Source organism: Oncorhynchus clarkii, chromosome 9 (genome assembly GCF_045791955.1).
Source record: "Oncorhynchus clarkii lewisi isolate Uvic-CL-2024 chromosome 9, UVic_Ocla_1.0, whole genome shotgun sequence".
NCBI lineage: Eukaryota > Metazoa > Chordata > Actinopteri > Salmoniformes > Salmonidae > Oncorhynchus > Oncorhynchus clarkii.
Window position 1 is genome coordinate 55,444,064 of NC_092155.1, and position 27,926 is coordinate 55,471,989.

At 42.5% G+C, this 27,926-nt stretch overlaps 1 protein-coding gene across 1 annotated transcript in view; it reads left to right on the forward strand.

Annotated features, from left to right (window-relative positions):
- LOC139416593 (adherens junction-associated protein 1-like) overlaps positions 1 to 27,719 on the forward strand; it is a 73,791-nt gene extending 46,072 nt beyond the window's left edge. The window contains exons 2-6 of the mRNA XM_071165442.1: positions 3,452 to 4,203; positions 24,853 to 24,940; positions 25,098 to 25,340; positions 26,393 to 26,524; positions 27,356 to 27,719. Coding sequence (XP_071021543.1) covers positions 3,456 to 4,203; positions 24,853 to 24,940; positions 25,098 to 25,340; positions 26,393 to 26,465 — 1,152 coding nt within the window. The 5' untranslated portion in view covers positions 3,452 to 3,455 and the 3' untranslated portion in view covers positions 26,466 to 26,524; positions 27,356 to 27,719. The remainder of the gene's footprint in view (positions 1 to 3,451; positions 4,204 to 24,852; positions 24,941 to 25,097; positions 25,341 to 26,392; positions 26,525 to 27,355) is intronic.
- The last annotated feature ends 207 nt before the right edge of the window (positions 27,720 to 27,926 follow it).

The window sequence follows — 27,926 nt, forward strand, 5'->3', positions numbered from 1 at the left end:
AATACAAACATTGTCATAGCTGTAGTATGAATCTGCAGGTAGCTAAATCTAAGAAACTTGGTTCAATGTTAACTAGCTAACATTAGGCTATAACTAGCAATGCACATTTTTTTTTATTTTTTTATTTTTTATTTTACCTTTATTTTACTAGGCAAGTCAGTTAAGAACAAATTCTTATTTTCAATGACGGCCTAGGAACAGTGGGTTAACTGCCTGTTCAGGGGCAGAATGACAGATTTGTACCTTGTCAGCTCGGGGATTCGAACTTGCAACCTTTCGGTTACGAGTCCAAATGGATTTCTGATTCGAATAATATTACTACACCGATCATATATGTAACCTTAGCTAGCAAGCCAGAAAGCTAAAGTTTGCTAGCTAACTAACAGTAGCTAACTAACAGCTTTCTGACAAAATTAAAAACGTATCTGGAAAATTTAGCTAGACTTTTACATGGATGAACGCTTCATGGCAGACTGGAAACATTGAACTCCATTTTGTTTGTAGCTACATCTTGTTTGGCCAGCTTTGTGTCAAGTCACTTCGGTTCACACTGACCGTGGTGTGTGCAGAAAGTAGCCCATCACTTTTTCCTACTGATCTGACAATAGCGGCCACTAAATTCAGGGTATTAATGTTGTTGAGAAAAGTAGCAAAACTTTTGTAGTTCTTGATGGCTATCGTTATATATTTTCAAAAACCGCACAGTAGACAGGACTGTCAACACATACTGAACAGCTCACGTTAAAGACAGAAGCGTGCTACATGGCAGACCAATCCAAACTCATCTCCTGGCATGTCCAGCTCATACATTAGTTCAGCCAATCATGGCTAGTGGGAAGGTTGCTGGCTTTTTCCATGGCTAAACCAACTAGGCTCATAATTTAACAATTGTATTTATGGAATACAAGTTTGTTATTAAAGCACATGAAAATTCACATGTTCCAGAAGGCATTTCTGACCAAAACAATTTTCTTCAAAAAAAAATGTATACGTTCAAATGCTGCTCCTGTGAAGTAGTGACGTGCGACATACGCCTAGTTTCCTGAAATGAGTCACATATTTCCTAAACTTACAGAAGGCTTGTAAAGTGTGGTGTACCGCACGACAGATCTCTAGGTCCGCTACTCTTTTCTATGTTTACCAATGTCCTACCACTGGCATTAACCAAGCATGTGTGTCCATGTATGCTGATGATTCAACCATATACACATCAGCAACCACAGCTAATGAAGTCACTGAAACCCTTAACAAAAAGTTGCAGTCTGTTTTAGATTGGGTGGCCAGTAATACACTGGTCCTGAACATCTCTAAAACTAAGAGCATTGTATTAGGTACACATTATTCCCTATGTTCTAGACCTGAATCTGGTCATGATTGGTGTGGCTGTTGAACATATTGAGGAGACTAAATTACTTGGTGTTACCTTAGTTTGTAAATTGTCATGGTAAAAACATATGGATTCAATGGTTGTAAAGATGGGGAAAGGTCTGTCCGTAATAATAGATGCTCTGCTTTTTTGACAGCACACTCCACAAAGCAAGTCCTGAAGGCTCTAGTTTTATCTTATCTGATATATTGTACAGTCATATGGTCAAGTGCTGCAAAGAAAGCTGCTGCTGGCCCAGAACAGAGTGACACGTCTTGCTCTTCATTGTAATCAGTGGGCTAATATTAATAATATGCATGCCAGTCTCTCTTTTGGTTTAGTTGAGGAAAGACTGACTGTGCCACTCCTTGTTTTTATAAGATACATGAATGTGTTAGAAATTCCAAATTGTTTGCATAGTCAATTTACACATAGCACCATCAGACATGCCACCAAGGGTCTTTTCACAGTCCCCAGGTCCAGAACCAATTCAAGGAAACCTACAGTATTATACAGAGCCACAAGTGCATGAATCCCTTCCATCTTATAAAGCGCAAGTGAACAGCAAATCTGGTTTAAAAAAACAAATAAAGCAACACCTCACGGCACAACGCCTCTCCCCCATGTGACCTACTTGTTGTATGTACTGACATGTATGTGTAACTGATAGATGCACACACACATTAAATACATGTTAATGTTGTTAAATATATGTAAATTATAAACTATTTTGTCTGTAATGTCTTTTTCGTTATGTGTCAGACCCCGGTAAGAATAGCTGTTGCCATTGGCGTGGGCTAATGGGGATTTACAAGCATTTCGCTACACCCACAATACCATCTGCTAAGCAAGTGTATGTGACCAATGAAATTTGATTTGATCCTAATAAATCAAATCAAAATCGAATAATAACTGCCAAACGAAATATAAGTCTTGATATTAGTTGGCAGGGGTCTTTACTTCAACATGATTGTGTTTTGATGTATTTGTAATACCTTTTAAAACTTTAAGACCCCTTTTCCATCTGTTTGATCAGAAATAAATTATTAAATTGTTTAGGATGGAAAATGGTTGAACAATGTATATATGCCTTTTCTTATAAGTATAGATTCTTAGCTTTCATTTGACACCAAATTTGATGTGCTCTTATGAACTTCACATGTTAGTGCTTATGGGACAGGGTCCTGTTTATAGATATCAATCAGTGGAGAATTTGGAAACAGGGTAACATTTAACAGGTGTTTAAATGTTTGTTTGAGAGTTTTAATGGTGATGTTAATGATGACTAAAGTGATAAAGAATGTATTCCTTCCAATGTTAAATGTAGTATTGGGGCGATGTCCTGTTTATAGATATCAATAACAGCAAAAACATTTAATCTGCCAATACTACACTGAGCCCTCTTTTGAGACATGCCAATGGTGGCAGGTTTGACAGATTTGAAGTCTGTTGTTGTTGATATTTTATAAACAGGAAGTGGCCCCGCTGTGCATGCTGATGTCGTGTCTCTGAGTCTACCTTTAAGTTTTCATATTCAAAATCATACTCACATCAAGCCATGTCTAATTCTGAGTTTGTATTATATGACACCCTTCAGTGCTATTTCGCAGCATAATCAAATTGCCCCTCGGGAATCAAGATGACATTCTATGCTGAATATTATGATCAGCTAAACTAGGCCTGACTTTTTTTCTTTTTTTTTACAGTTAATCATGACTGGATTGAAGAACTAAACCTGTAAAATCAAGGATAAATCCTTGCTGCATTTGACAGCACAGAGCATTATTTTAAAGCCTTAATCTTTGAAAATGTATTACACTATTTTTTTTGTGTCGGACCTTTGCCATTTCAGGTGCTCAATTTGCCAGAGTTTAGTTAGTCAGAGAGCAGCATTTTGCCTGAGAGGAAAATTCAGGTCTGTCTGGATTTTAGTCCTAGATTAGGCCTAAAGTGCTTTTTAGTCTAGGATTATGCTTATTGCATGTCTGGGAAACCAACCCTTCATCTACAAAGCTACTACTATCCCTTTTGGTTTAAAATGTGCACCGACGCCATATCTAAAATGGCCTCTCCTTCTCTCCCCAGTCCGATGTCTGCTCTACGGCCGGGGAGCTGTCTAGGGCGTCAGGTGTGGATCCTCCTGGCCATGACCCACCTCACCCTGGATTTCTCCCTGTGTAGCCCCCTCAGTCAGGGCCTGGGGATCAAGCTCATCCCCAAACCTGTGCCTCGCTCCCGGCCCCACTCGGCGCCCCTCTGGGAAACTCCCAACATTCTCCATTGGAGGACTGTGAGCACTCTGGCTCACCGGCTCCTCAACCCCGTTCCACTGCCAGACAGCAGGGGAGGGTCAGTGCCAAAGGTCAGGGGTCAAAAGTACAGGAGACTGGCACACAAAGGACAGCCATGTAAGGAGTGCCGGTTGAAATACACATCCACCGAGGCGGGGGATTCGGCAGCAGCGGTAGGTCTTCCCAGGGGGAGCAAAACAGACGTGGTGAGGTTGTTACGGAGGGCTCGGAGACAGCTGAAATGGGACGCCGACGACAAATCTCAAGATGGCAGGACCACGACTGTGGCCGGATATATCGACTGGGGACCCACAGGGACGGAGGACAACTTTGACGATGGTGAGGGGAAAACGGCAGCCAACTCCACGCTGTCCACCAAGGCCTTGACCACTACTGTGGCCACCACCACCACTACCACCACCAAGAGCCCACAGAGGACGTTCGCGGTGGTGACCACACCACACCCTAGGATGCTGAGCACCACCAAGGCCAGCGTCAGTTTAGGGGAGACTGTCAAACCACCAAAGCCATATGGAGACACACCAGGTAAAACTTCTTTCCTATGTTTTCTATCATGCAATTTCGAAAGTCATCTGTATTTCTATCCTGTTTTAAGTGCAGCTGGATTCGGCATGTCAAGGCTAGTCAGGAAGACAGCAGGAGTGCATCAAGTTATTATACACCCATTGCTAACTGTTTGAAGCAAGATTTTGGCACAAATTGCAGTTGTCTGGGACAGATAAGTAAAGAATGTGTTGAATATTTGTGTAAAATAAGTGAAATATCATTCAGTGATGTAAGTGTTCTTATTTTGACATATCTAGGGTATTGAGAGTAATGGACCCCTCAAAATTGTTCAACTATTCAAAGCACATCTTCCCTAACCATCGGCCAATTAATATTTTAGGACACTTAATCTTTCCCCAGAATTTAAAGGAGCTGTGACTCAGAGCAAACTGTTTTGTTTTATTCAGCAGTTTTTGTTTTCAGAATAGGCATATGCCATGTTTATACCTCTGTAGTTACATTGCCTATCGTAAGTATTCACCCCCTTAGATTTCTTAACATTTTATTGTGGGATTAAAATGGATTTAATTGTCTTTTCTTGTCAACGATCTACACAAAATACTTTAATGTCAAAGTGCTAGAACAATTCTAAATGGAAAAAAAATAAATGAAAAATAAAAAACAAATATATCTTGAGTATTCACACCCATTAGTCAACACATGCTAGAAACACTTTGGCAGCGATTACAGCTGTGAGTCTATTTGGGTAAGTCTCTGAGATTTGCACACCTGGATTGTGCAATATTTTCACGTTATTATTTTTTTAATTCTTCAAGCTTTGTCAACTTGGTTGTTGATGGTTGGTAGACAGCCATTTTCAAGTCTTGTCATAAGATCATCTCCCAGTCTCTGGTGGAAAGCAGACTGAACCAGGATTTCCTTTACAGTTTTGCCTGGAAAACTCCTCAGTCCTTGATGACGACAAGCATACCCATAACAGGATGCAGCCACCTCCATGCTTGAAAATATGGAGAATTGTACTGAGTGATGTGGTGTTGGATTTGCCCCAAACATAACAATTTGTATTCAGGACAAAAGGTTAGGCAGTATAACTTAAGTGTCTTGTTGCAAACAGGATGCATGTTAAGAACTACTTTTATTCTGTGCAGGATTAGATTAGTATTGTAGAGTAACTACAATATTGTTGATCCTATCACAGTCATTAAACTCATACTTTTTTTAAATCACCATTGGCCTCATGCAACTCAGTTTGGAAGGATGCCAGTATCTTTGTAGTGACTGGGTGTATTGATACACCCCCCAAAGCCAAATTAATAACTTCACCATGCACAAAGGGATATTCAGCTTTTTCTTTTTTTTTACCAATCTACCAATTGGTGCCCTTCTTTTTGAGGCACTGGAAAACCTCCCTGGTCTTTGTGGTTGAATCTGTGCCTGAAATCCAATCCACTACTTGACTGAGGGACTTTACAATTACAGTATGTGTATGTGTGGGGTACAGAGATGGACATTAAAAATCATGTAAACCTTACTAGGGCAGGTGTTCAACCCCTCAACAACATTCCGGTGAAAAGGCAGCGCGCAAAATTCATTTAAAAAAAATGTAATTATGTAACTTTCACACATTAACAAGTCCAATACAGCAAATGAAAGATAAACATCTTGTTAATCTACCCATCGTGTCTGATTTCAAAAATGCTTTACAGCGAAAGCACAACATTTGATTATGTTAGGTCATAGCCAAGTCAAAAAATCACAGCCATTTTTCCAGCCAAAGATAGGAGTCACAAAAAGCAGAAATATAGATACAATTAATCACTAACCTTTGATGATCTTCATCAGATGACACTCATAGGACATCAGGTTACACAATAAATGTGCAGTAATGTTTTGATTCCAAAATATCCGGTGATTTTGCAGAAATACTCAGAATAAACATTGATAAAAGATTCAACTGTTATTCACACAATTAAAGACAGACTTCTCCTTAATGCAACCGCTGTGTCAGATTTTAAAAAAACTTTACGGAAAAAGCATAATCTGAGAACAGTGCTCAGAGCCCAATCCAGCCAAAGAAATAGCCACCATTTTGGAGTCAACAGAAAAAACACTATAAATATTCACTTACCTTTGATCTTCATCAGAAGGCACACCCAGGAATCCCAGTTCGACAATAAATGACTGATTTGTTCCATAAAGTCCATCATTTAGCCGCTTGTTGTTAGCATGTTCAGCCCAGTACAAGCCAAACGATGTATGGAATCAATCTTTAGGATGTTTTTAACATAAATCATCAATAAGGTTCCAACCGGAGAATTTCATTGTCTGAAGAAAAGCACTAGAACGAGAGCAAACTCTGTCGGGGGCGCGCGTCACAAGCCTGAGACACCCTGCCAGACCACTGACTCAAAGAGCTCTCATGAGCCCCTCCTTTATAGTAGAATCCTCAAACCATTTTCTAAAGACGGTTGACATCTAGTGGAAGCCCTAGGAAGTGCAACTTCATCCATATCTCACTGTGAATTCAATAGGGCCTAGGTTGAAAATCAACCAACCTCAGATTTCTCACTTCCTGTTTGGATTTCTTCTCAGGTTTTTGCCTGCCATATGAGTTCTGTTATACTCACAGACATCATTCAAACAGTTTTAGAAACTTCAGAGTGTTTTATATCTAATACTAATAATACTATGCATATATTAGCATCTGGGACAGAGTAGGAGGCAGTTCACTCTGGGCACGCTATTCATCCAAAAGTGAAATGCTGCCCCCTATCCCAAAAAGGGTAACTCATATTATATTAGTCCATGCAACTTATTATGTGATTTGTTAAGCAAATTTCTACTCCCGAACTTATCTAGCCTTGCCATAACAATGGGGGTGAATACTGATACAGAAAAACCAATACATTATATTTATTTATTTATTGTTAATTTTGTATTTTCATAGAATGTCCATTTCACTTTGACATTATGGAGTATTTTGTGTAGATCAGTGACAATTAATCACAATTAAATCCATTTCAATCCCACTTTGTAACGCAACATAATGTGAAAGAAATCCAAGGGGGGTGATTTCTTATGATAGGCACTATAGGTCTATTCGTTTATACGGGCATTGTATTACTGTTTTGAAAGTGTTAAATATATTGTGATTTGCAGATAGAGCATTGTTAAATTGTTCTTACCACATGCTTGTGGTACCATGGTATAACTAAATATACAGTACCAGTCAAGGGTTTTTCTTTACTTTTACTATTTTCTATGTTGTAGAATAATAGGGAAGACATCAAACTATGATATAAGACATATGGAATCATGTAGTAAGTGTTAAACAAATGAAAATATATTTTATATTCTTCAAAGTAGCCACTTTTTGCCTTGATGACAGCTTTACACACTCTTATCATTCTCTCAACCAGCTTCATGAGGAATGCTTTTCCAACAGTCTTGAAGAAGTTCCCACATATGCTGAGCACTTGTTGGCTGCTTTTCCTTCACTCTTTGGTCCAACTCATCCCAAACCATCTCAATTGGGTTGAGATCGGGTGATTGTGGATGCCAGATCATCTGATACAGCACTACATCACTCTCCTTCTTGGTTAAATAGCCCTTACACAGCTTGGGTGTGTTTTGGGTCATTGTCCTGTTGAAAAATAAATGATAGTCCCACTAAGCGCAAACCAGATGGGATGGTGTATTGCGGCAGAATGCTGTGGTAGCCATGCTGTTAAGGGTGCCTTGAATTCTAAATAAATCACTGACAGTGTCCACAGCAAAGCAACCCCACACCATCTCCGTGTTTCACGGTGGGAACCACACATACAGAGATCATCTGTTCACCTACTCTGCGCCTCACAAAGACACGGCGGTTGGAACCAAAAATCTCAAATTTGGACTCATCAGACCAAAGGACAGATTTCCACCGGTCTAATGCCCATTGTTGTGTTTCTTGGCCCAAGCAAGTCTCTTCTTATTTTTGGTGTCCTTTACTGGTGGTTTCTTTGCAGCAATTCGACCATGAAGGCCTGATTCACGTGGTTTCCTATGAACAGTTGATGTTGAGATGTCACAACACAACTAATTGGCTCAAACGCATTAAGAAAGAAAGAAATTCCACAAATTAACTTTGAACAAGGCACACCTGTTAATTGAAATTCATTCTCACCTCATGAAGCTGGTTGATAGAATGCCAAGAGTGTGCCAAAACTGACATCAAGGCAAAGGGTGGCTACTTTGAATAATATTTTGTTTTGATTAACACTTTTATGGTTACTACATGATTCCATATGTGTTATTTCATAGTTTTGATGTTTTCATTATTTTTCTACAGTGTAGAAAATATTTTAAAAAATAAGAAAAACCGAGGGCCTTAAGAAAAATTAATTCCATAAAGATTTGCACAATAGGAGAGATATGCACAAACATGACAGATATGGCAAACCTGCAACTCATTACACCTGACTTTTGGCAGGGATTTGACGACAAGAAGTTTACCCACAAAGAAAAAAAGTTATTACGATAGAAAGCGATTTGTAGTCGTAAAATCCCAGCCAAAAGTCAGGTGACCTAAGCGCTTCCAAATATGGAGTTGGAGGTTTGCCATATCTGTCATGTTTGTGCATATCTCTCCTATGTGCAAATCTTTATGCCAGTCATTTTACTTAAGGCCCTCGATTTACATATACAAATCAAATGGTGTTTGTTTGTTAATAGTGAATTGCATTTGTGGATAGTGATTTATATTTGTGGATTGGTGATTTACATTTGCGAATTCATTTGACGTGATATTGATCCCATATTAAATGTTGTTACCGATTACTGTCCATTTGATGTACAAAGTAATGTGTGATTTTATGGTCTCTCCATGCCGCGAACACATGAAGTTGACTGGCTATGCACATTAGATTGACCATTTAATGAAATCAACGAAGAGGCTCTGCTTCTTTAATGGACTATGCAGGTGGCAGTAAAACCAGAGTGAGGTTTAATGATGTATGACCTAGCACTATGTTAACTGACTTTTCCCATTGGGTAAATTTACATGAATGTCATACAATCACGTTCCCACTGCAGAGGGCAACCAAAGGGTCCGCTGAAATATATTGACCACTAAACTGTACAAGTGTTAAAACATCTCAAGACATTGTAGACTATGGACATTTGGCCAGATGTGGTAAATGCCAATACATAACTATACAGTAGGATGATGTCATTGAGCCTTCAGAAAGTATTCATACCCCTTGACTTGTTCCACATTTTGTTGTGTTACAGACTGAATTCAGAATGGATTAAGTATATTTTTTTTCTCACCAATCTACACAGAATACCCCATAATCACAAAGTGAACACATGTTCACTTGGTCTTCAGTTTAACACCTGTTTAGAATCTGTGGAATGTCAGTCCTGGACTCAGAACTACATGTGCCACGTGTTCATTGTTCTGTACATTGAGTCTGGAGCAGGATACTTATTATTGTTATTTGGCCATTGGCCAAGGTGCACTGCAAGGACTTCTGATTGGTCAACCCAAGGCTAGGGTGGGGGGTTATAAATGGCATCCTGTTCCTTTGTTCTGTGGAGAAAAGCTGAGGACAGGGGAGGCTGAACATCTACCTCCCAGCATAACAGCTATGATTTGTCCTTCTCAGATAAATCTATTTTTCTCTCCCTGATTTGCTTTGGACTTCAACTGCTAACATATCCTAAAAAACTCCCTAATCCTTGCTGATGACAAGCATACCAATAACATGATGCAGCCACCACCATGCTTAAAAATATGAAGAGTGGTACTTAGTGATGTGTTGTGTTGGATTTGCCCCAAACATAATGCTTTGTATTCAGGACATTAAGTTAATTTGTTTGCCACATTTTTTGCAGTTTTGATTTAGTGCCTTATTGCAAAGAGGATGCATGTTTTGGAATATTTTTATTCAGTACAGGCTTACTTATTTTCTCTCTGTCATTTAGGTTAGTAAACACTTGGTGTTTTCCTATCACAGCCATTAAACTCTAACTGTTTTAAAGTCACCATTGGCATCCTGGTTAAATCCCTCAGTGGTTTCCTTCCTCTCCGGCAACTGAGTTAGGAAGGTCGCCTGTATCTTCACGGTGACTGGGTGTATTGATACACCATCCAAAGTGTAATTACATATTCAATGTATGCTTTTGTTATTTCCTTGCAGGCATTGGAAAACCTCCCTGGTCTTTGTGGTTGAATCTGTGTTTGAAATGCACTGCTCCACTGAGGGACCTTACAGATAATTGAATGTGTGGGGTACAGAGATGAGGTAGTCATTCAAAAATAAACAGGGAGTCCATGCAACTTAATAGTGTATGTGTTTTATTATGCACATTTAAACTCATTAACTTATCTAGCTAGGCGTGCCATATCATAAGGGTTGAATACTTATTGACTCAAGACATTTTAGCTTTTCATTTTTAACAACAACAAAAACATCTCAAAAGACAATTCCACTTCGACATTATGGGGTACTGTGTGTAGACCAGTAACACACAATTTCAATTTAATCCATTTTACATTCAGGCTGTTACACAACGACATGTTGAAAACGTTAATTGGTGTGAATACTTTCTGAAGGCACTATATGGCATAGTGAAATGGGAAACTGCCATACTTCTACAGTAGACTATATCTTAACTTTTAGCTTTGACCCAGTGGTACAGATGTTTCAATTCATATGAACCCAGCCCCATCCAGACCTACTCAGCTGGATTTTCTCAGACTGTGCAGAACACACACTCATGACTCCATTCTATGTGCACCAAAGTTACAATCTGTTTGTCTGAAGTGCCTTTTGAAAGTCTAACACTGTAAGATCGTAGTTTATAATTTAGCTAGTAGCCATGTAGGCAATAGAATAAGCTTTCAAATGATGCACACCTGACCCATATTACAATTTATAATGGTATGTTTTTGGATTACGTAAACAACAACAGTAATTGTGTGTTGGTGGGGATGCAGGGCTGTGTTCGAAACAAAAGACTACCAGCATGCTTATGTTACTCAATGGCAAATCTAGGAGAGCTCAAAAAAGTACCTTTATAAATGAAGAGTGTATGTTCTAAGTTTAGATTTAAAACAAATAACAACTGTCCATTTTTCCTGGTTGATCAGAAAAAGTGTGTCCTTGATTTGGTTAACACCACATAGTACTGTGGTTCGTCCTTTACAAGTTGCAGCTTACTGCAGCATGGTGCCGCAGAATTATATGGCACATTATTTAAGAATCAGCTATTGTAACCACTAAAGCTAGTTAGAGCTAGTTTGACCACCAGAGGGGATCTTTGAGAAGCATTTAATTGCCTTCAATAGTGGCTGTGCTAGAGAATTTAGGAGCTTTTTTTGTAAGAACATAGTATATGGGACTGATTTTAAGAAATTGTGCTTAATTAATATGATTAATATTGTTGTTTCTATTCCAAGAAAAATGAAAACCCCCCAGGGTTTTCGTTAGGATGACAGGATGAGGCTACAATACTAAGAGCATAACATTTCCACACCCTAATTGTAGTCTAACCAATACCCAAACGGAGATTCAGTGAAAATAAAAAATCTCATTGATTTATCAAGACCAGTCCCCATGCTTGTCTCAGAGCAGCGTGAAAAGGTGCTAAAATAGTTGACCACAGCGAGTAGGCAATTGCTTCAAATCCTATTACTTCTAAAATATGCACTTTAAATAAATAAGACCTACACCACTTTTAACAGCACATTACTGAACTCTAGTGAGACTCATGTCGCCTACGGTAGGCCTACAGTATATCAGAGTATTTTTTGTTCAATGACGTGACCGCCAATAATTACATATGGGTCTCGCCGTGGCGGCCGGCACGGGTATCAAATCTGTAGCAACGCATCTTGCACTGCGATGCAGTGTCTTAGATCGTTGCGCCGATCAGGAGGGCTATTATAATACTGTACATGGTGTCCAGGTCAAGATAACCAAAACATGTCTTTATTAAAGTATATCATAAAGAATGTTGGTACTTATTTATTTTGATCCAAGCCATGAATGAGTGAGTTACTCAGCTTTATGTAGGTGCTGGGCTATATGACTGTGCCATCAACTTGATAATATATAACGATATTTTGTAGGTTATTTTGTTTTCAAAAAAACAAAAGTGAGAGATTGTAATCTGAATAAAGGACATTATCATATTTGTAAAGGCCAAAACATTTATTTCTATTTTTAGAGAGAGAGAAACGCTGGGCCAATTGTGCACCGCCCTATGGGACTCCCAATCGCGGTTGGATGTGATACATAATAATAATAATACTTTTTGTTTTATTATTTGTTTTGTCTTTTCTGGTGGATTATACTGAAATTGCAACCATTCACGGCCGGTTGTGATACAGCCAACCTAACTAAGACATTTAAAAAAGAAACGTCCTCTCACTGTCAAATGAGTTTATTTTCAGCAAAATTAAGATGTGTAAATATTTGTATGAACATAACAAGATTCAACAACTGAGACAAAAACTAAACAAGTTCCACAGACATGTGACTAACAGAAATGGAATTATGTGTCCCTGAGCAAAGGGGGTCAAAATCAAAAGTAAAAGTCAGTATCTGGTGTGGCCACCAGCAGCATTAAGTACTGCAGTGCATCTCCTCCTCATGGACTGCACCAGATGTGCCAGGTCTAGCTGTGAGATCTTACCCCACTCTTCCACCAAGGCACCTGCAAGTTCCCAGACATTTTTGGAGGGAATGGTCCTAGCACTCACCCTCCAATCCAACAGGTCCCAGACGTGCTCAATGGGATTGAGATCCGGGCTCTTTGCTGGCCATTGCAGAACACTGACATTCCTGTCCTGCAGGAAATCACGCACAGAACGAGCAGTATGGCTGGTGGAATTGTCAAGCTGGAGGGTCATGTAAGGATGAGCCTGCAGGAAGGGTACCACGTGAGGGAGGAGGATGTCTTCCTTGTAACGCACAGCGTTGAGATTGCCTGCAATGACAACAATGTCAGTCCAATGATGCTGTGACACACCGCCCCAGACCATGACGAACCCTCCACCTCCAAATCGATCCCGCTCCAGAGTACAGGCCTCAGTGTAATGCTCATGCCTTCAACGATAAATGCAAATCCAACCATCACCCCTGGTGAGACAAAAACGCGACTCGTCAGTGAAGAGCACTTTTTCCCAGTCCTGTCTGGTCTAGCGACAGTGGGTTTGTGCCCATAGGCAACGTTGTTGCCGGTGATGTCTGGTGAGGACCTGCCTTACAACAGGCCTACAAGCCCTCAGTCAAGTTTCTCTCAGCCTATTGCAGACAGTCTGAGCACCGATGGAGGGATTGTGCTTTCCTGGTGTAACTTGGGCAGTTGCTGTTGCCATCCTGTACCTGTCCCGCAGGTGTGATGTTCGGCTGTACTGATCCTGTGCAGGTGTTGTTACATGTGGTCTGCCACTGTGTCACGTTCTGACCTCTATTTCCTTTGTTTTTGTATTTATTTAGTATGGTCAGGGCGTGAGTTGGGTGGGCAGTCTATGTTCGTTTTTCTATGTTTTGGGTCAGTTCTATGTTTTCGGCCTAGTATGGTTCTCAATCAGAGGCAGGTGTCTTTAGTTGTCTCTGATTGAGAATCATACTTAGGTAGCCTGGGTTTCACTGTTTGTTTGTGGGTGATTGTTCCTGTCTATGTGTTTTTCACCAGATAGGCTGTTTAGGTTTTCGTTACGTTTTGTTTTGTAGTATTGTATTGGAGATTCGTGTTTCGTATTATTAATAAACATGGATCGTAAACCACACGCTGCATTTTGGTCCGACTCACCTTCGTATGAAGACGAAACTCGTTACAGAATCACCCACCACAACAGGACCAAGCGGTGTGGTAATGGGCAAAGGAGAAAGCAGCAGCAGGAGCAGCGCGAGGAGGATTGGACATGGGAGGACGAACTAGACGGTAAAGGACCTTGGGCTCAGCCAGGAGAGTATCGCCGCCCCAAGGAAGAACGGGAGGCGGCGAAAGCGGAGAGGCGCTGGTATGAGGAGGCAGCGCGGCGTCGTGGATGGAAGCCCGGGAGTCAGCCCCAAAAATTTCTTGGGGGGGGGCTAACAGGGAGTATGGCTACGCCAGGTAGGAGACCTGAGCCAACTTCCTGTGGTTACCGGGGGGCTAGAGAGACCGGGCAGGCAACGTGTTATGCTGTGGAGCGCACGGTGTCCCCAGTGCGGGTGCACAGCCCGGTGCGGTACATTCCAGCTCCGCGTATCGGCCGGGCTAGAGTGGGCATCGAGCCAAGTGCCATGAAGCCGGCTCTACGCATCTGGTCTCCAGTGCGTCTCCTTGGGCCGGCTTACATGGCACCAGCCTTGCGCACGGTGTCCCCGGTTCGCCTGCATAGCCCAGTGCGGGCTATTCCACCTCGCCGCACTGGCAGGGCGACCGGGACCATTCAACCGGGTAAGGTTGGGCAGGCTCGGTGCTCAAGAGCTCCAGTGCGCCTGCACGGCCCGGTCTATCCGTCACCACCTCCACACCCCAGCCCTCCGGTGGCAGCTCCCCGTACCAGGCTGTCTCTCCGGCCCATCCGTCCAGAGCCTTCCTCCTCTCCAGCTCTGCCGGAGTCTCCCGCCTCTCCGGCGCTACCAGAGCCTTCCTCCTCTCCAGCGCTGCCGGAGTCTCCCGCCTGTCCGGCGCCTCTGCCGGAGCCTCCCGCCTGTCCGGCGCCTCTGCCGGAGCCTCCCGCCTGTCCGGCGCCTCTGCCGGAGCCTCCCGCCTGTCCGGCGCCTCTGCCGGAGCCTCCCGCCTGTCCGGCGCCTCTGCCGGAGCCTCCCGCCTGTCCGGCGCCTCTGCCGGAGCCTCCCGTCTGCCCAGCGCCGCCCGTCTGCCCAACGCCGCCAGCGCCGCCCGTCTGCCCAGCGCCGCCAGCGCCGCCCGTCTGCCCAACGCCGCCAGCGCCGCCCGTCTGCCCAACGCCGCCAGCGCCGCCCGTCTGCCCAGCGCCGCCAGCGCCGCCCGTCTGCCCAGCGCCGCCAGTGCCGCCCGTCTGCCCAGCGCCGCCAGTGCCGCCCGTCTGCCCAGCGCCGCCAGTGCCGCCCGTCTGCCAGGAGCCGCCAATGCCGCCCGTCAGCCAGGGGCCGCCAGTGCCGCCCGTCAGCCAGGGGCCGCCAGTGCCGCCCGTCAGCCAGGGGCCGCCAGTGCCGCCCGTCAGCCAGGGGCCGCCAGTGCCGCCCGTCAGCCAGGGGCCGCCAGTGCCGCCAGTCAACCAGGGGCCGCCAGTGCCGCCCGTCAGCCAGGGGCCGCCAGTGCCGCCAGTCAGCCAGGGGCCGCCAGTGCCGCCAGTCAACCAGGGGCCGCCAGTGCCGCCAGTCAGCCAGGGGCCGCCAGTGCCGCCAGTCAGCCAGGGGCCGCTAGAGCCCCTCCGCCCGGAGCAGCTGTCCCTCTGTCCCGAGCAGCTGTCCCTCTGTCCCGAGCAGCTGTCCCTCTGTCCCGAGCAGCTGCCCCTCTGTCCCGAGCAGCTGCCCCTCTGTCCCGAGCAGCTGCCCCTCTGTCCCGAGCAGCTGCCCCTCTGTCCCGAGCTGCTGCTTCACCTCTGTCCCGAGCTGCCCCTCTGTCCCAAGCAGCCCCTCTGTCCAGTGGGGTCATTGAGAGGGGTGGGCATGGGGAGTAAGCCACGGAGGCGGACAATACGGCGGACTAAGACAATGGCGAAGTGGGGTCCGCGTCCCGCGCCAGAGCCGCCACCGCGGACAGACGCCCACCCAGACCCTCCCCTATAGGTCAAGGTTTTGCGGCCGGAGTCCGCACCTTTGGGGGGGGGTACTGTCACGTTCTGACCTCTATTTCCTTTGTTTTTGTATTTATTTAGTATGGTCAGGGCGTGAGTTGGGTGGGCAGTCTATGTTCGTTTTTCTATGTTTTGGGTCAGTTCTATGTTTTCGGCCTAGTATGGTTCTCAATCAGAGGCAGGTGTCTTTAGTTGTCTCTGATTGAGAATCATACTTAGGTAGCCTGGGTTTCACTGTTTGTTTGTGGGTGATTGTTCCTGTCTATGTGTTTTTCACCAGATAGGCTGTTTAGGTTTTCGTTACGTTTTGTTTTGTAGTATTGTATTGGAGATTCGTGTTTCGTATTATTAATAAACATGGATCGTAAACCACACGCTGCATTTTGGTCCGACTCACCTTCGTATGAAGACGAAACTCGTTACACACTGCAGGGACGATCAGCTGTCCGTCTTGTCTCCCTGTAGCGCTGTCTTAGGCTCTCACAGTACAGACATTACAATTTTTTGCCCTGGCCACATCTGCAGTCCTCATGCCTCCTTGCAGCATGCCTAAGGCATGTCCACGCAGATGAGCAGGGACCCTGGGCATCTTTCTTTTGGTGTTTTTCAGAGTCAGTAGAAAGGCCTCTTTAGTGCCCTAAGTTTTCATAACTGTGCCCTTAAATGCCTACCGTCTGTAAGCTTTTAGTGTCATAACAACCATTGCATGTTAATTAATTGTTTCTGGTTCATTGAGCAAGCATAGGAAACCAAGTTTAAACCCTTTAAAATGAAGATCTGTGAAGTTATTTTAATTTTTACGAATTATCTTTGAAAGTCAGGGTCCTGAAAAAGGGACGTTTCTTTATTTGATGAGTTTATAATTCTAAATTAATAATAATAATCGCTTTGTTTAACAAATAACAATATTTTGGATATGATTTTGTTTTCAAATAACGTAACATTAACAAGAAAAAAGGACATTCTTGAACATGTGGTGAGACATTGCTACTAATTTCTAAATAAAGACAGTTTGTTTTTAGAGGGAGAGAAACCAAAAACCTACAGTCATCTCTAAATAAAGACAGTTTGTTTTTAGAGGGAGAGAAACCAAAAACCTACAGTCATCTCATGGGTCTCCCAGTCAAGGCCAGCACAGATATTGAACCAGCATCTGTAGCAACATAGCTTGCACTGCGATGCAGTGTCTTAGACCGGCACTCAGGCACTGTACAACGTGACTGGTCGGGAGTAGGCTACAGAACTACAGTAAGAGCAAAAATAATCCTAACATTTCCACACCCTAATTGTAGTCTAAGTTTCTCTTAGAATAAAAACCTTAGTGTAACAACAGTTTAGTAAGTAATACTGAAGTCGTGCACAATTATCAGTTTCTATTTAGGTATATGTCACCCATTCATTGTCAGTTAGAGACACAGTAGCGCCATGGGACCAGTAGCGCCATCTCCCCCTTGCGCTGGTCTGTAGCAATGAAGTAGTGACGCAGGGTACCGTACTAAACCACAAGACCCGCAGCATAGTCTTAAAACTTTTTGTGGAGCATCCACTGTAATTTGTTCCTGAATATATACTGCAAATCAGTTTCACAAAAAATGTCAAACAATTTTCTGGCTCATGAATAGCTATGACTAAGGTCCCTTTTTTTGTGATTCTGGCATATTTATCAGCATGTTCCACATTTTTGACTAATCTCACATGGTTCCCAACCCATATCTCCACAGATGGCCAGGTTTGGAGTCAGTTTGTGCACACCAGTAAGGCAGCAGATTGCTCGGTTTCAAACATTGTTACAATTAGTACGCACTTTGGATCCTCATACCCAGCAGCGTAGTCCATCACCGGACACACACAGGATTTATACAGCTGAGAATAAGCACATTAACCAAGATCCTTACATAGGTAGATTCTGCAGGCTCACCTGCAGAATCTGCTAGTGATCAAATGCCATCTTCCAAGGTCATGTGTTCATCCAGAGTGAAACCAAGGTATTTATAGAGCACAATGTAGAATAATGGGGTTGTGCCAAAACAATAGTTGTGTGCACTTCTCTGAACTCCTTTCTTTATGAAATGATCAATCTGGGTCTTCTCTTGATTTAACGCTAGTCTCCATTTATTACACCATCAATTAACAATATTCAACATATTCTGGAGGTCATCTTCGGTCTCTGCAAGGAGAACTATGTCAGCAGCATACAACAAGATGGAATATATCCGCAACTTCAACATCAAGTTTAGCATGTTTGCGGGTCAGAATTTACACACACTCAATTACTATTTGGTAGCATTGCCTTTAAATTGTTAAACTTGGGTCAAACAATTTGGGTAGCCTTCCACAAGCTTCCCACAATAAGTTGGGAGAATTTTGACCCATTCCTCCTGACAGAGCTGGTGTGACGGAGTCAGGTTTGTAGGCCTCCTTACTCACACACGCCTTTTCAGTTCTGCACACACATTTTCTATAGGATTGAGGTCAGGGCTTTGTGATGGCCACTCCAATACCTTGACTTTTTTGTCCTTAAGCCATTTTGCCACAACTTTGGAAGTGTGCTTGGGGTCATTGTCCATTTGGAAGACCCATTTGCGACCAAGCTTTAACTTCCTGACTGATGTCTTGAGATATTGATTCAATATATCCACATCATTTTCCGTCCTCATGATGCCATCTATTTTGTGAAGTGCACCAGTCCCCCCTGCAGCAAAGCACCCCCACAACATGATGCTGCCATCCCCTGTGCTTCACGGCTGGGATGATGTTCTTCGGCTTGCAAGCCTCCCCTTTTTTCATCCAAACATAACGATTGTCATTATGGACAAAGTGTTATAATTTTGTTTCATCAGACCAGAGGACATTACTCCAAAAAGTACGATCTTTGTCCCCATGTGCAGTTGCAAACCGTAGTCTGTTTTTTATGGCGGTTTTGGAGCATTGGCTTCTTCCTTGCTGAGCTGCCTTTCAGGTTATATCGATATAGGACTAATTTTACTGTGGATATAGATACTTTTGTACCTGTTTCCTCCAGTATCTTCACAAGGTCATTTGCTGTTGTTCTGGGATTGATTTGCACATTTCGCACCAAAGTACGTTCATCTCTAGGAGACAGAACGCGTCTCCTACCTGAGCGGTATGACGGCTGCGTGGTTCCATGGTGTTTATACTTGCGTACTATTGTTTGTACAGATGAACGTGGTACCTTCAGGCGTTTGGAATTTGCTCCCAAGGATGAACCAGACTTGTGGAGGTCTACAATTGTTTTTCTGAGGTCTTAGCTGATTTCTTTCAATTTTCCCATGATGTCAAGCAAAGAGGCACTGCTTGAAGGTAGGTCTGGAACAACATCCACAGGTACACCTCCAATTGACTTGAAATTATGTCAATTAGCCTATCAGAAGCTTCTAAATCCATGACATCATTTTCTGGACATTTCCAAGCTGTTTAAAGGCACGGTCAACTTAGTGGATGTAAACTTCTGACCCACTGGAGTTGTGATACAGTGAATTATAAGTGAAATAATCTATCTGTCAACAATTGTTGGAAAAGTTACTTGTGTCATGCACGAAGTAGATGTCCTAACCGACTTGCCAAAACTATAGTTTGTTAACAAGAAATTGGTTGAGTGGTTGAAAAATTAGTTTTAATGACTCCAACCTAAGTGTATGTAAACTTCCTACTTCAACTGTAAGTGTACGTAACCATTATAATTTAAATAGATTAAATGTAATATCAGTGAAGCACCTAGGTGCCCAGCAACAAGCTCTGACAATATTTGTGTATTTGCCTTTTTCTGATCATTATTCTTTAGTGATCCTGTGACCCACTGTGTGAAGTAGATTTAAGCCTCCAGATGCTGGCTGATTGTTCCCGGTGATGTTGTGCTAGCTCCGCTCAGCTCTCTCAAAGCCGCGCAGATGGAGCTGTCAGCTTCATTATGGATGTGAGATGATTAAAACTGCCGTCCATCCTCCTGGCTGATCGCTCAAGTCTCCTTATCGCGTTCTGAAGTCGAGAGGTAAAACGAGGCAGTGGAGTCAATAAGTAAAAATGAAATCCCACCAAAAATGTGATAAATGCATTGAAAATGTATAGAACCTGCTGCAGCTGCTAATTCAGGTCTTGTTATCACACTCTGAAGAGGTGAGGTGAAACGAACAGTCAGTTAAATAAGCAAGTCCAGAACCCACCCGAAGCACATATAAAATGTACGTTAAGTACAGTACTCGAGTGCTGCAGTTAGTTATCTATATTTAAAGAGGTGTGCAAATTTGGCAAAAGCCACGCCACCAATGCTACATTGTGACCTCTGAGAGCCTTGTAGAGGTGTAGGCTACAATAGAGTGAGAGGCTCTTCAGGCAGAAAGAGAGAAACTTTCCCCACTGGTTACCATGGCAATCTAATAATCTCACCATTACTCTATATTTACTCTCGATAAGCTGGGTAAAAATGAATTTTTAAATCTGGACTTAAATGCTGATGCCCGGTGACAGCCATGCAGAGTCGAGCCTTCTGATTTATAGAAACTCGGCCAAGAAGAGATGAAGAGTAGCCAGAATGAACAGATGCTGTTTTACTTCATGTTTCCAATGCACAGCTCTTTCATGGCTGACATCTCCTCTGAGAGGAAAAGGTGCACTATTGGCAAGCGACCATTTTAAAAACCTTTTGTTGTTTCTGTATTGGCTAGCTAGACTCCAACACCTTATTCATCCAAACAGGTCAGGAGATAGCAAATTGTTCCTTTACCCAATGTCAACTAGAAATATGAGGTGTTGGTGTACCTATTTTAGAATGCAATCTCTAAGGTCATTTGTTTGTTTTACACAAATTCAGACATCAATATCAAGTCAGATAATTGAGTGGGGAGGATATGCCAGGGATTACGGTTGAATACATCACACTCATAAAACTTTCTCTCTGTTATGTAGTCCCACTTGTTGGTGGCAATCCCCTTTCTGTACTTAAAAAGTGACTGCCTATACAAAGCATTGATTCAATGAATAAATAGTTATGTCAAAATTGACCACAAAGTGTAAGTAGCATAATTTTGGTCATAAAGTCAGCCACATCTTAAAGTTTGAAACACCCGTGCATCACAACATGTAAATTAAGTTTAGGTGTTAATTTGACGATGTTCATTTGCCAACTAACATGGGGTGAACAGCTGCAGTGATTGCTCTCTATCCAATAGCATAGAGAGTGAGACAGACCTGCCCAGCAGCTCCGACTTTGTTTAGATAAGACAAAACATTCCAAATTCTTTTACTTGAGAAATACTGCACCAAAACCTTAATTAGATGTCAAATTGCGCAACTAAAACATCCTTGGCAAAACCATAAAAACAAACCACAGATTTCTTGAGTCATCTTAGATTGATTCTGCGTAGAATCGGTGAGGAAACACACTTCCAAGACTGAAATCTTGTTTTTCTAATGAGCAACTGAAAGACACACGTGCCAATCGTTGTGTTCAGTGGCTCTTTAACACTAGAAGAAGTATTTCATAGCCAACTGTCCCCAAATGAAGTACAGGCATAAATGACAACTGCATTTACTGGTAAGTAACAAAATCAGCGGAACTTGAGCAAGAGTCTGACCAAATCTCCTCGACTATCAAAGTTTGCTATCTAGAGTGATTGAATTATGCAATGCTGCCTTTGACATTGGGAGAAAAGGTGTGTGGAATAATTGGCTCTGATCTTGCGCTCTCTCTCTCTCTCTCTCTCTCTCTCTCTCTCTCTCTCTCTCTCTCTCTCTCTCTCTCTCTCTCTCTCTCTCTCTCTCTCTCTCTCTCTCTCTCTCTCTGTCTCTCTCTCTTCAGAAGCACCCTCTCTTCTTCTGTAAGTGTTTTAGATTGCTCGGTGACTCAGTGGAAATCAGGTCAGATTGACACTTTGACACCAGCGTTAATTGGCAATTGTGAGCCATCAGCAGGCTTCGACAGAAGGTTTCCCCTGCCCCATCTCTCCCATCCCTCCCCGCTCAGGTACCACGTTTGGGAGGATGGATTGGCGAGGGGCCACGGGGAAGAGCACAGGGGATAGGGGGGTTAAGTCTCACTGCATGTCAACCCTCACACTCTCCAGGAAGTTTAATGCATTATAAATGAGGGACAGATTCCGTACATTTGCAATGGGTGGGAGGAAGGGAGGGCTGGCTTGCTCTCGACAACATATCCATTCACAAATGAGGGCTATTCCCACATTTTTCATGAGCTTTAATGCTGCTAGCGGATGTGGGCTGTACGGAGGCATTAGGCCTTAATGCTCAATGGCCATTTAGAATGATTGCCTTATAGCTTCAAATAACTCCTTGCTTAGAAACTGAGTTCCACATATTTTTCCTTTGCTCTGCAATGCTTTTGTTATTGAGGCCATTTTGGGAGGACAAACCCGCTCAAAAGCAGTTCCCGCACAAATGGTCTGATAACAGTTTAAAATCAATGCCCACAAGCAATTCAAATAGCCAGGCTATGAAATTGAGCAAGGGTCAAGGGTCCCCTGTGATGGGAAGCTAAGCCAATGTCCATTTATATGGGAGAACACAGTTTCTGGTTCAAAAATGAAGCCATCCTTCATTACTAGATGCACTGTTTGCTTCTGGTACCATTTTCAGCTTGACGTCAGTGTTCCATCTCGTTTTCAAGGTTGGCAGTATGTTTTTGGTTGTTGTTGCCAATTAAGAGCTATAGTGCTGCTAGATTTTTATCAACTGGCGGTGGAGTTTTACCACAGGCTTTTATCCACTACTGTTTAATTAACTGGATGTGCATACACATAGGTACTGTACAGTATATATGTATGTTAAGGTCAATGTGTTTGATAAACTATTTACATCTGTTGCTGATATTATATTCTACTATTCCCCTACTGGGCTGGGCTAGATAGTCTTTAATAAAGGCAGATAGTGAGATTTTCTTAAAACGCCATGCTTGTCAATGGCATGTTCATCAAACTGTCAAGACCATGAAGGTGAAAACCTAATTTATTTCTCTCCGGGAGCCTTGGTGTGCCCCAAACTCTGCTGACACAGGGGTCAGTAGCTCTTTCTGTCCATCTCCTATTCTCTCTCTTTCCCATTCTCACACCCCCTCTCTTTGTCTGGCACTGATTCTTCCAAACAAAACCTAACCCAGCACCTCTAAAGCAAGGTGACTGCTAAAGGTGATTTTTCAGCCTTACTGCTAGAGCACAATGAGTTTGAGCTAGCAGGACCAATTTTTTCAGTTCTGGACAGGGATAGAGAATCATCTGGACTGTCTCCCGGTTGTGACAGTGGAATCATTATCTGACATTATCTTGTCTTGTTAATGCACTGCCCTAAAAGAAGGTTATAATGAGACCTAAGACTGTATTTGTATGGCCAGGGCTTCAGCCTGATATGAATTTGGTATAAGCTGGAAATCTCTGCCAGAGAAGCCTTTCATGCCGACATGAATGTAAAACGAAACAATTCTCCATGGAGACGTGGACTATCGATCCATGATCTATTATCCATGAACTTGGACAGGTGTTCATTTATTACTCCACACTTTCAACTTAAGCCTTGATGTCAGCCAGGAAGGGAGGCATGGGAGTGAGCAAGAGAGAAAGATGCATATGACTGCCAGATAAGTTAATGTGTCTTTGCTGCAGAGGGACTGATTACGGCGAAGGAAGGGAGGCATTCCTGAGACAGCCACAGAAATCATTAATCCAAGGTTGACCTGGCTGCTTTGTGCCCTGCCCACAGAAGTTTGTTATCCAAGGGAATGTATATGCACAATGAGGGAGCTAGCATTTTACAATGACTGAGTGGCCGCTCCTTTTGAGCTATCCCGAAGACTAACTAGACTGAATCAGCAGACAATCACCTGGCTGATGAGGGTTTGGATGTATGGGCCCGCAAGGACGTTTTCATCATGAACAACTTGGCGTTCTGCTGCATGTTTCCCACTCAGTGCTGGTGAATTGTCCCCCCCCCCCCCCTTCCCAACCCCACACCACCTCATCATACTGTATGTCGGCCATAGAGAGAAATCTGTGGTGCTGATATGTACTGTGTCTGTGACTGTAGATGACCTTATTGACCTTACCTTGTTTTTCGGCGTTGTGCAAAAGCAAGGCTGCGATTGGTGGATGGAGACTCATGGTTGGAGGTTTGTGTCACAATAAGCAGAGAGGGGGCACCACTGTGAACCATGTTATATGCACTGTAGAAATGTGCAAATGTTTTTGTTTGTTCTTATTAGCGCCTTGATACACATGAATTAATAATTTTTTCAAAATTCTAAATATGTTACAGGATCCTAGGCTTATTATATTTTTTACAAAAACTTCTGTAATTGAAGAAAGTAACGGGAAAGTAATGCTGCTTTGAAAGTTGATGACCCCAATTTTGAGTTGGAACATAGCTAACCCAAAATATGAACTTAAAAACTGTCTGGGTTCATCAAAAACAGCTTAGGCATGGATAACATGTACATTTGTATTTGAACTGAACTATTGGTTATTTTGAGGTAAAGACTTTGAGATTAAGTTTTGACAAGTGAAAAGTATTAGTGCTTTGAATTCACTTTGAATTAGGGAAGAGTTAAGAAACTCAAAGTGAGGTTTAAGGTTCCCACCAGTTCAGGAGAAGTTGTAAAAATGTTGTACAAAAATAGATAACTAATCTAATATGCAGGTGGTTGGCTTTGATTAAATACTTTATAGATCTGTTAAATAATGAAGAGAGAATGATCAATACCTCCACAGATATCTTCCTCTGACCTTGAGTAGATTGCCCTTGGTGTTATGTGGAGCACATATGGTTATCATCCTTAAAATGTTACTAGTTTTCTGTAACATGGCAAATTACTACCAGCCTTTAAAACCGTTCCATTCGTGACTAAACTCTTCTTTGTGTTTTGTGTTCTTCTTTCTTTGCAGGTCTGGCAGTTCACCAGATTATCACAATCACTGTGTCTCTCATTATGGTCATTGCAGCCTTGATAACTACACTTGTCCTTAAAAACTGGTAGGAAAGATTCCTTTACTTTGCAATTACTTCCTGACACACACACAACACATCGCTTTTGAAAGTTTAAATTAAGCTTTTATCAGAGCCACTCATCCACAGTGGTACAAGGTATGATTTTATGTTTGTTTCTTGTCTTTGGTACGTGTTTTTGTAGCTGTGTACAGTCGGGGAATGGCCGTCACAGTAGCCATCAGCGGAAGATCCACCAGCAGGAGGAGAGCTGTCAGAACCTGACCGACTTCACCCCTGCCCGCGTGCCCAACAAAGTGGACATCTTCACCGCCTACAACGACAGCCTGCAGTGCTCGCACGAGTGTGTGCGCACCGCCGTGCCCGTCTACACAGACGAGATGATCCAGCAGACCCCTATATACAAGACCACCTATAACGGAAATAGGTACACCGGCTTTAAATCGCTCTCAGCGCTATGTTTCTGGGTCAGTTTGATCACTGTTTGTGTAAGTGCTTCCTTCTCACATTTGGGTTGGTTATTATGAGCAGTGCTGGGGTCGTTACTCAAAAAAGCAAATATATTACCTGTAACTCGTTACTTCTTTCAACAATAACAAATTACTTTACTTATTACTCCCTGGGAAAAGTAAAAACTTACCCCCAAAATGTTGCGCATCCTCACACAATGTAGGCCCTATACACCAACACAAGTAGCCTAATAATGAGCAACCCAAAAAAGAAGGGTATAGGGCAGTATTTCTGCTACATACCCATCTACAAGCTTATTTAGCTCTCACAGCCTGTCCTCCTCAAAACAAGCCTTGATTGTTTGGATGAGGTAGGCCTACAGTCATCTTCAGCAGGAGTGGTCAGGCCTTGGGGTTCTTTCGCTATGAATTTCGTCTTGGCGTGTTGCTTTTGAAGGTGCTTCAAGAGATTGGAGGTTGCGTTTCTAGCAGTGGAAAAGTGTTTCTCTCCTGGGCACAGTTTACATTTTACAGTTATATTCTTGTCATTTTGTCATCCTACCAAATCAAAATAATGGGAGTACTTCCATGCTGAGAAACAATGTTTTAAATGCCACTTTTCAACTAAAACGGTCAGTACTGTAGTAGGGCATGCGTGCGTGAACAGGAACTTGGTGAGAGGACGACAGAATAATCATCACATATAATAACTATAATAGGAATAGGATACCTACTGTATCTTTGATCAATAACTGTAATATTGTTTCTCAAATTGGTACAGTACTACGTTATATTACTCGTTACCGCAAAAAGTAATAGTATTAATGTAACGCATTACCCCCAACACTGATTATGAGTCGGGACAGGAGTTTCACCTGGTATAATCACATATTTCGGAAAAAGTCCTTGCCCTAAATGGTGTAAATCCTCTTTTTGTAAGTGGTATTGTTTTCCTTGCAAAGTACCTCTATACAGTGTCTCCTGGACTCAGATTCTCATTATCTTTGTGTCTCAATCCTTTGTCCTACAGACCTTCTCCCACTGAAAGGCAGCTGATTCCTGTGGCCTTTGTGTCAGAGAAGTGGTTCGAGATCTCCTGCTGACTATCTGAAGCCTTTTTTACATCACGTCGATGGAACAAACTTCCAGAATTTATGCTTTGGTGAGAACTATGTCACTTTCCCCTCCGCAAATCCTTTCCTGAGCCTTCCCAACCTTGATCACTGTGGTGTTAGTGTCCCAGTTTGGGAATAGAAGGGAAATGGTATATGGTTGTTATTTCGGCATGGATTTTTCATAAACTGCCCTGGAAAATTGTATTTAATGGCAAGATCACCAAAGGTCATTCATTAGCAATTATAATCCAATTATGTTTGATTCATGCCCTTCAACAACCTAGCCTTTATGAAAAATATTATGCATTTATGGGGTTGCGGCCCTCATTCAGGCGGCCAGTGTAATATTGTTTCAATGTTTTGTTATGGGAAAGGAGAACTTTCCCTTGACTTTCCTGTATTTTTTATGCATCACCGATAAGCTGGACTGCCTCCATTTGAAATTCCAAGCGTGAAAGTTAAACACATGCACTGGGCTAGTGTGTGGCTAAAAGCCCAGGGGGCCACACCTCTGTTATTGACCCAGCTTTGAAAAGGAATAGAACGACTGCAGGAACAGTAGCAGGAGGAAGAGGTCCAAGACCATTGTCTGTACAGACATTGGTCTCGGTCAGAGAAAGAACTAAAACGCCCCAGCACTGCAGACTTAAAGACCATGGAGAGCCGTTGTAGTTAGATGGGCATAAACAATGTTATTGCAATGTAGATGCACATTGTGACATGGTACTTACAACTGGCAGTTACGCAACATACTGTAGGTTATTTACTGTGTTCAATGTTGAGTTTGACACATGCTTATTTTGCTTTAACTACTGCTATTGGTTTTCTACAGCTCTTCTGACAATTGTATTTATTAATGTCAAGATTTTTCTCCACAGGATCCTTTGGTAAGCTTTTCCAACCAAGATAAAGAAGCGACTAAAAAGGACACAGATGAAGATATTTATTTTTCTATAAATGATGACAAACCAAGCAGCCATAACGCTGCCACTCTATACTATTTTCCAGAGACCTGTGTTAATTTAGATATCTAGTTAGAGTTAATATATAACTACATTACTGGATGTGCCAGAGAAGACCATCTACGTCAGCGTCACCTTGAAGGGGACTAGGTTTCTTGGAGAGCTAGGAGACTTGGAGGATCTGCTCTCAGTGGAAAAAGCTGAGCTGTATTACTGAACAATGTGCCAATTACGCCACTATGTGCCATAATCTGTACAGAACAACAATTCATGGACAACTAAAGACAGTGCTATATTAACCTTGTATCAAACATATTCTTTTTAAAGAAAAATGAAGAAAAAAATATGTTTAAAGTATTTGAATATGTTTTCTGAAATAGTCCAAAAAATATATATTATATGAAGCACTAATCATTGAGGTGGGAAAGAAAAGAAAACGGTAAATGCTTTAGTCAACACCTACATTTAATGCATTGTTACTATGTCC